The sequence below is a fragment of the Habropoda laboriosa genome, unplaced genomic scaffold (genome assembly GCF_001263275.1).
Source record: "Habropoda laboriosa isolate 0110345459 unplaced genomic scaffold, ASM126327v1 scaffold176, whole genome shotgun sequence".
Classification (NCBI taxonomy): domain Eukaryota; kingdom Metazoa; phylum Arthropoda; class Insecta; order Hymenoptera; family Apidae; genus Habropoda; species Habropoda laboriosa.
The window spans coordinates 204,059-212,859 of NW_017100321.1; the positions used below are offsets into that span (position 1 = coordinate 204,059).

Here is an 8,801-nt window from a genome sequence, read left to right on the forward strand (position 1 = left end):
GATAGCGGGCGGTGGAACGAGAACCGGATTGAGAGCCCCTCTCTCTTCTATAGGGAAAACGGGCAAAAGGGGGAGGGGTTTGGTGAAAGGAAAATAAAAGAAAAAAGAAAAAAAGAGAGATAAAAAGAAAAAGACGAAGAAGGGAACAAAAAACGTAAGCACACACGGTAGGTCAGCCTTGGTTGTCGGCGGTTGGCGAATTGGTCGGGTTGCCATGGAGAACGCCGGGGTATTCCCTGGATTCGGGCCCGCCCCAACGGGAAACCTCCATTCGGGAAATTCGTGGCGTCGCCGAAGCTGCCGCGGTGCCGGAGGTTTAGCTCGGCTCGGCTAATCGATTCTGCTACCAATCAGCGCCCGCGCTGTTCCTCCTCGTCCTCGTCCTCATCCTCCTTCTCCTTCTCCTTCACTACACGCCACTCTCTCTCGATTTCTCGCTCTCGACCCGCGCTCGAACTTCTCCATACCACACCACCTCCTCACTCCCCCACCACTCCTCACCGATGAACCCTTGTTTCCACCATCGCCGTGCTCCACCTACGTGTGTCCTTCACGCTACCACTTTACCTATAAGCAGCCCAACCGTCTGATCCTCTGTGTACGGTTATTATAGTCGGTGAGAAGTTGGATCTTGATAGAGGCGAGGCCTGAGTGCCAGCCAATCGACGCTTTAACCCCTTTCTTCGGCTTTCTCTCTTCTTTAAGGTGAAATACGCCGCTCAAAGGGTATCTGTATAGCAGGGTTTGAGAACAGAGGGTTATGAGTGATTGAGAAGCGGTTAGACCTTTGGTTTTCGTTTTATCGTTGAGGGAGGTGGTAGGTAGGGAAATGATTGGGTGGAGTTCACGTGTTGTATTCGAGGTGTTTTGAAATGGATTGGATAGTATTTGATGGAAGGCTTGTTGTTATATTGTGCTTTTTAGTTGAGAATTCGAACAAAATTTTAATTTGAATTTAAAGAGACTGTTATGAGTCGTTTGATATGATTGGTAAACGATTTTTTAAGTACGTTATTTTTTTTATGGGTTTGAGATTCGAGGTGGGGTTCGTATTTTAACGTAACAATTTGAACGGTAGATTTGTTTTATAAATATGATCAAATACTAACATATTACATATGGATGAAAATTTCCAAATATTTAATAATATTAACAGTACTTACCTGCGTTTGCACGTGAAGAACGGGATCGATGTAAAATAATTCCCGCGTGAATTGGAATAAGAAACTCTCACCGCTTTCTACAAGTAATTTATACTTCTACGAAAGAACCATAGTTATTTCCAATTACCGTGTATTTAAACATAATTTGCTAACTTTCTTTATATTCTTTATAAGCTCTAAATATATATGTAGATATATACGTATTATAATTTTAGAAAACTATTTCATTTTTAAAGATACGTGAGGGCGGTAAAGTCTGTACTCCTAGGGATAACATTGCAATACCAAATATTCCTAGCTGAACGAAACTCTAAAATTGCTTTCCTAGATATTAGAACCTTTCGTATTAGAGATTGATCACCATGAGACTGATATAGAGTTTTGAATTTTCACAATAAAAATTTTTCACACCTTGAAAAAGCGCGAAAAAGAGTTACAGTTGTTGATGACTCATCAGTTAACATGATAGATAAGAATGACTTTAGGAACGTTTTCTTATAAAAAGAAATGTGAATTTGTATACAAATATTGGAGAGAGCTTGTTCCAGATTGACTACAAATAAACTGCGCATAAAGAACCTTGAACTATCATTGATACTCTACAGAGCAACCAGAATGAGTTCGAAACATTTGACTACTGGTAAGATTATATTGCTCGAATACGTGTATTATACGATTATATTGCTGGTATGGTATTAGCCTATATTATAAAATAATACTTTTTATTCTATTGTTCTCCAGGATCGGTTGCCCCGCCCATTGTACCTGGAAAAATACGCTTATATAGCATGCGATTTTGTCCGTATGCGCAAAGAATTCACCTGGTACTTGATGCTAAAGATACCCCGTAAGAAAATTAACTCTCCACGATTATAGTTTAATTAAGTTTTACAGTTGTCTTATATTGTTTTATGCTGCCAATATTCTTTGTCAAATCTAAGTAGAACAGTTGTTTAATTTGCATGCTCAATGTATTGCATCATTTGTATTTTTAGTTTGTTCTTATACATTCAAGAGCTATTTTTTATTTATTTTTTAATAATATTAGAATCTTTAATATCTATCTACTATTACAAGATATTCTATGGTTACAGGCATGATGTTGTTTATGTAAATTTAACCCATAAGCCTGATTGGTTTTTGGAGAAAAATCCTCTAGGCAAAGTTCCTTGTATAGAATTAGAGAATGGAGAAACATTGCATGAAAGCCTTGTAATTGCTGAATACCTGGATGATATACATCCACAAAATAAACTTTACTCTAAGGATCCCTTAACAAGGGCTAAAGATAAGTTGTTGATCAGCAGATTTAATAATTTTATAACTACTATGTATAAGGTATACTTATTTTTTATATATACATTGTACCTATGAAATACAAGTGTTGAGAACTTATATTTGAAATGTAAACACTTCTATTTTAGTTATATATCAGCACATCCATAGACCGTAATGTATTTGAGGAAGCATTATTAGAATTAGAAATTTTTGAAAGAGAACTTGCATCAAGGGGAACACCATTCTTTAATGGCAGCTCTCCTGGTATGTTAGACTTTATGATATGGCCCTGGTGGGAAAGGTCCGATGTAATTAAAATTCTACGCGGAGAACAATTTTCTATACCTCGCGATAGATTCAAAAGACTGGTAAATTAATTTTTTTAATTAGTTTAATATAAAATCGTTTTGTATAAGTTGAAGTATATAAATAATAGACTTTTATAAATCCGTTATTTACAATTCCAGATGGAGTGGAGATCCGCTATGAAAGAAAATCCAGTTGTTCAACGCAGTTACTTAGATACCGAAGTACATGCTAAATACGTCCGAAGTCATCGTGCTGGTGCACCAGAATACGATTTGATTACTGGTTAAATTAATCAATTTGAACATATCTTCCCATATGTTTATAAAATTGATATAAAATATTATATTTAAAGCATCACATTGTTTGTAACAAGACTAATATATATAAAACTTAACTTTTTACAGTCTTTATATAATGGTCATGACAACAATTTTATGTTATGAAATGTTTACTTGTGTAATATAAATAAAAAGAGTAAATGCCTATATGTTTATATCAGTGTGTCTCTGAAATACCTCTTTAGTATTAAAATTTATATTGTAGTAAAGATTTTTTCCATAGCAGTCGCTGAATGTAAAATTACAAACAAATAACACTAAGATCTTAATATAAATATTGAATAAATGCCTATAATTATATTAATATAGCATTCCTTAAAGTATGTACCATTCAAGAATATTAAATTATTTTTCCATAAATCATAAAATATAACCCATAGAGCAGAAAACATGCAAAAGCCAAGCTTGCTGCTACCATGAATGATTTTGTATTTTGTTTTCTTAAACGTTTTAGTTTTTCTTCATTTTTTTTAAGTACTTCCTTAATTTCCTCTAATTTTGTTTCCAATTCTTCACGACTTTCCATTGTAAGCAATTTTGTTTTGAGCTTTTTTTCGAGTACATCAAGTTTGTGCATAGATTCTGCTAACGTGTCCTCTACTTTCTGGATCTAAGGTGTGTCAAATTTTTAAATATAGGTTAAGATAAGATAAAAACAAACTCAAACAGAAAATATATAAAATTATTACTCTTATGTGTACCTTTGTCATAATTGTCTCTTCTTGCGTCATGGTGTGTGTAAATATATATACTTTTATGTTATATTAAAAATAAAATCTGAATAACATTTCAACTAAATGATTTGACGTTTCAGAATGTCACGTACACGTGTTCTTCGGCTATTTTGTCCAATTCAAAATGGCGGTACGACCGATGCTTTCAAGAGCACAGCAGGTGGTTAAAAGCAAATTCACGCAATTTTTTGTAAATGATTTTGGATAATGCGGTAAATTGGACAATGTTGCATTATTGATTAAATATTAAAGTATTCATGTAGAAACACTAATGAAGCTGTATTCATTTTACACACAGGCTTCATAACGTGATACCTACTCCTATGATGACATTGTTATATAATGTCAAGAAAATGGTACTAATTTTTGGTACTACAAGTATGAGAGGAAAATCACGGTAATTAATATTAACACCTTTTGATATGAATTGTGAATTTAATCTTTATAAGATTGAAGTTATGAATTTTATTATAGCTTTACAAAATTATATTTGTCATAAAATTATATGTATATGTATATATATTTATATATATATATATATTAAATTTACTTTTCATGAGAGAATTTATAACATAAAACTAAAACACTTCACAATTATATATAGATATAAACGGTGAAGTTTAACAATATATGTACATCTTATGAGTAAATGTCGATATAATGATCCTTATCGTTAAGCATGAAGCGAAACATGACATAAATATAAGGATTAGAGATTAAAAGTGCTAATGAATTATATAAGTACTACTTAAAAAATGATTTAATTTGTAGTGCACGTCATATTATACATAGAACACAAGTCTTTTTGCAGTTTCACTCGTCATCTCATACATTCATTGTATTTATAGAAGTTTCTGTTAACTTAAATAAAAGTACCCCACGTTTTCACTTAGTTTTTCTTTCACATATAGATAAAATTAAATCTGCAACATAAAATGGAATAATTTGAAAAAGTGATTGAGCATATTCAGTTCAATTAATAATGTACTATATATTACTCACCTGCAAAGTGATTGTGGTAGAGAGGAAATAATAGGTCCATATCCTTGTGAATTATCATACAGTTCAAACAATGGTGCAGCTACTAATTTATAATTTTTAGGTACTGCAAATAGAGCTAAAGAAAAAGAAAAACAGAAAATGAATTATATCTGTGGAGAATATTTATTTTGATAAATAAAAAGATATATATTACCTTTCTCTTGCAATTGAACAAGGAACAACCTTTTATGTTCCTTTGGTTTGGTAATATGTGGCGGTACATAAGGATACTGAGGTGGTTCGAAATTCGGTCTCCACCAGTTTCCAATGGTATCTTCTATCACCCACTCCTGTTTAACTCCGTCTTGACGTCCAAAAGTCTAAAAGTTAGTTCAGCATTATACTACTTGCCGTTTAAAGTCTGCTACATTTCATAAACATTAAAATACAGTCTTCTTCGTTCAGTCCACTAAGAACATGGTTACACAATTTTTTTTATATGTTTAAAACGGCTGTATAATCGTATTAGTTCGGGTAACAATTAACCTGATCAATGTTTTCGTGATATGTTCCTGTTAGCTTCTGTATAATTAGTAACACGGGCCAAAAGTATTTATTCAAATACTTTTAGCTTCATTTGCTTACAGATACCTAATTAAATGAAACAGCTGTTGTACATACATTTATCATTTTAATCAGAAACTTGACAAATGCATAAATATAAAATCTGAAAGTGCCTATTATTCATAATGAAGAAATACCACAGTCCTGCATGTTTTAATTATTTTCTAGTAAAAAGTTCTAGAACTAAATGTTATTTAATACAATTTTTTCTGCTGTCTTTTCAATGAATCACAAGAAAAGTTAATAGCGACATATACAATACAGTCTTCTTGTTGTAATATTACAATCTTCACGTCTTGCCTCTTTCATGTCTGAGTTAACATATATAGCGAGCGACACAAGAACAATGTTCTTAGCTAACCATGATATATATAATGTAACAAGTTATAATTGTATTACTATGAACATTGAAATGTCCGGGCATGCAGCACACTAAAAATGTAAATCCTAATATAATAAATTAGAAACTCCCTATTTTGAGCTACAGGCCCGGTTACATAAGTTCTACAAATTTCTGTAGGATTTATACAATCGATTCTTAGACAGTGTTACAATCTAACATATCAAAGTGCCACTCCTAGCTACCTCGTAAGGTAGCATAAGGCGTCGTGCTAACTGTTACCTCTGTAAGGAGCCGTTTTAGGCCCTCTACCTCGTCTTCTCCTGCATTTAGTTCTCCTCCCGGCCTACGAAATAAAAAAATATAAAAGTATTTTTATATACTAAAATGAATCTTAACAAATTTTTCTATAGCAGAAAAACAAAATTTAGCCCTTACAGTTTGAAGAATGTTGTTCCCAATTGAAGGAGGAGGACGTGCGGTAATCCGTGTTCGTGTACCAATAAAACCCCTTCAACACTACGGCGCATTCCAATTTTGTCAAATTCATCTCGCATACGCTGAAACCTTGCTGGTACAGATGGATCTTTCTCGAAGAGTGGCTCTTTTGTTCCAAATGTATAGTTTGTCAAAGGATATCTATGATAAATGAGTTTTATTTTTGTGTTAGGTTCTTACTTTTTATGCAATCCTTCAGTAACTAAATCCAGTCTCTTCAACATCATTTTCACAAATAATATTACAATATATAATCATAAAGATTATACAGGGTACTCACAATGCACTAGATAGTTTGAGCATGTAATATTGTTCCCAGTAACCTTATATTAAACTTTCACATTTTATACAAAACAGAAAATATCATTTTTCATGCAAGCAAGAAGAATAACATACAGATTTATAATATAAAAAAAGATACCATGTAACAAGTTAAATTTCTGTTTCAATACTAAATTTCTATATGAAGACCACATGTGTCATGGTTGCTTAGTATTAAGTATGAAATACAAAGTATCAATTATAATTGGTATACACAAAGCATTATTATTTACTTATAACATTACATTTCACATTAGTTATAAATTGTTTTTGTCAAATGTAGTTATATAGTGGTGTTTAAAAGTACATAATACATATATTTATGCTACTCTTATATCTTTACTATCACATGTATAATGTGATTTATAGTTTGTATGCTAATAGATTTTAATAACTTTTTAATACAAGTATTTTCAAAATTTTCTGACATTTTTAAATGCTACATAATCACAAAAGTATCAAAATGTTAAAATAATAAAATATGAATAATTCATTAAAGTATAATACTTATGCCTATACAATTAATCCATTATATTATACAAATGAAATGTATTACTCACTTATATGTACCAAATGATGTTTTGTGATGTGTTTGCAAATGTATAATAAATATGTTACATTCTTTAATGTCCTATTTCATGTATGAAATTATCAATAACGCATCAATAAAAGATATAAATCTTAGGATGCAATATGCAATATTTTATATCAATTTTTCATATTAACTGTATCATTTCATAAAAAACTATTCAGAATAATTACAATATCTATGCACATTGTGTGGTTTCTTAGATTAACAAGTAGATATAATTATGTACTACCCGAGACAAATACATTCATAATAATGTAGATACAAAAAATATATTCTATTGCAAGATTTATTTTACATAAAACATGAAAGGCCAATTTACTAATAAAAAAAATACAAACATCTTTAGTTTTAACTATTACAGGTTGTATAAATCTTAGACCATAACAGTTTGACTTGCGGAATTATTTTGTACATTCTTCATTTTATATACGACATCAAAATAATTTATAGTGTACAAGAAAAACAATGAACAGTGACAATACAACTGTTTTCAATTATATACGCATTACAAATTAACAGTCACATTATTGCAGTGACTGTAAAAATAACAAAACATGTTTCGTACGCAACATACATTCAGTGTATAAAAGAGGCCAGCGTACATTACATACGGTGGCTACAACTTTTATAAGTTCACAAATATAATGTAATGAAAATTAAATTTGTCTTTAGCTTCTTTATAATAAAAAATTTGTATTTTGTGCAAATGAGGCACAGAAGATATAATTTTATTCTATATCTGGAAATTTTAAGCAAATAAACACTTTTTTAATTTAACAAAATAAATGTACCGTTAAGATAAAATGATTTCGTCGCTTAAAAAATTTCGTAGTACATTAAAATAGTTGGTTATGTTACGCAAATGTATATAAAGACAAATAATTACTAAATCATCAAACAATGAATACAACAATTTGAATAAGATATTGCTTAAAATTTCCATAAGTACTTAACGAAAAGATGAACAGCCGTCTCATGGTTGTACCATGTAAGATGCATTGAAAGGTGTTAGGAACATAATTTTAATTGCTAGCGTCTCTTAACCGGCCATAGTTGTTCTACAGGAGAGGCAGTCAAAACATTAACTCTAAAAAATAATGTAATTAAGTCACATATTGATTATCACTTACAAATTAACTGTCCTGTTGATAGTTACAGACTGATTCTGTACCACTTTCCCTTCGAATGAACTGTTACTTGCTCTTCTCGGCCATCCACTTCCCTTAACTTGAGTTGTTGCCATCGCCATTTTTCTCCGTATCACGCTCCACAAACTGAACACACTAATGTCTACCCGCGCAATCGACTACTTCGTGCCTTCTCGAATATCCCGAACTTGTTTCGCGGGCCAAACAGTGTTGCCAGATGAACAAACTTTAGCACTCTCTTATGTTCTTTAGCTTAAAATATCGTTGAAATAAAATATTTTTATTATGTGAAGTTTGTCTATAAAAACTAATTTATTTAAAAAAACAATATCATGAATAAAACCTTTTACAATTAAACACATTATATAATTACATGGAATTTCACTACATATCTATTTTTGTTAAATACATATGAAGAATGATACTTTAAAGTTGCAAGATTTACGAATTTTTATTTCAAATCTTTGTCATATAT

The 8,801-nt window shown here is 31.3% G+C and overlaps 3 protein-coding genes across 3 annotated transcripts; 1 reads left to right on the forward strand and 2 right to left on the reverse strand.

The window, feature by feature from the left end:
- The first annotated feature begins 1,588 nt into the window (after nucleotides 1-1,588).
- On the forward strand, nucleotides 1,589-3,037 carry LOC108574231 (pyrimidodiazepine synthase-like). The gene is made up of 5 exons (XM_017936772.1): nucleotides 1,589-1,803; nucleotides 1,905-2,010; nucleotides 2,258-2,501; nucleotides 2,588-2,809; nucleotides 2,909-3,037. The coding sequence occupies exons 1-5, from the start codon at nucleotides 1,779-1,781 to the stop codon at nucleotides 3,035-3,037; spliced, it is 726 nt and encodes a 241-aa protein (XP_017792261.1). The 5' UTR covers nucleotides 1,589-1,778.
- A 391-nt stretch (nucleotides 3,038-3,428) lies between these two features.
- LOC108574198 lies at nucleotides 3,429-3,819 on the reverse strand. Its single transcript, XM_017936733.1, has 2 exons — nucleotides 3,790-3,819; nucleotides 3,429-3,698 (listed from the first exon to the last, which is right to left on the reverse strand). The coding sequence occupies exons 1-2, from the start codon at nucleotides 3,817-3,819 to the stop codon at nucleotides 3,429-3,431; spliced, it is 300 nt and encodes a 99-aa protein (XP_017792222.1).
- An 868-nt stretch (nucleotides 3,820-4,687) lies between these two features.
- Nucleotides 4,688-8,466, reverse strand: LOC108574306 (cleavage and polyadenylation specificity factor subunit 5). Its single transcript, XM_017936873.1, has 6 exons — nucleotides 8,309-8,466; nucleotides 6,206-6,406; nucleotides 6,050-6,113; nucleotides 5,018-5,183; nucleotides 4,825-4,939; nucleotides 4,688-4,745 (listed from the first exon to the last, which is right to left on the reverse strand). Exons 1-6 carry the CDS (start codon nucleotides 8,425-8,427, stop codon nucleotides 4,724-4,726), a joined length of 687 nt encoding a protein of 228 aa, XP_017792362.1. The 5' UTR covers nucleotides 8,428-8,466; the 3' UTR covers nucleotides 4,688-4,723.
- Nucleotides 8,467-8,801: the final 335 nt, after the last annotated feature.

What these genes read in the sequence shown, in the direction of transcription:
- LOC108574231 (XM_017936772.1), top strand. Translation starts at nt 1,779, where the DNA reads ATGAGTTCGAAACATTTGACTACTG. An exon ending in TTCGAAACATTTGACTACTG is followed by an intron (nt 1,804 to 1,904) that starts GTAAGATTATAT and finishes ATTGTTCTCCAG; the next exon opens with GATCGGTTGCCCCGCCCATT. An exon ending in TTATAACTACTATGTATAAG is followed by an intron (nt 2,502 to 2,587) that starts GTATACTTATTT and finishes CTTCTATTTTAG; the next exon opens with TTATATATCAGCACATCCAT.
- LOC108574198 (XM_017936733.1), bottom strand. Translation starts at nt 3,819, where the DNA reads ATGACGCAAGAAGAGACAATTATGACAAAG. An exon ending in AAGAGACAATTATGACAAAG is followed by an intron (nt 3,699 to 3,789) that starts GTACACATAAGA and finishes GACACACCTTAG; the next exon opens with ATCCAGAAAGTAGAGGACAC.
- LOC108574306 (XM_017936873.1), bottom strand. Translation starts at nt 8,427, where the DNA reads ATGGCGATGGCAACAACTCAAGTTAAGGGAAGTGGATGGCCGAGAAGA. An exon ending in GGAACAACATTCTTCAAACT is followed by an intron (nt 6,114 to 6,205) that starts GTAAGGGCTAAA and finishes TTTATTTCGTAG; the next exon opens with GCCGGGAGGAGAACTAAATG. An exon ending in TGTTCAATTGCAAGAGAAAG is followed by an intron (nt 4,940 to 5,017) that starts GTAATATATATC and finishes CTTTTTCTTTAG; the next exon opens with CTCTATTTGCAGTACCTAAA.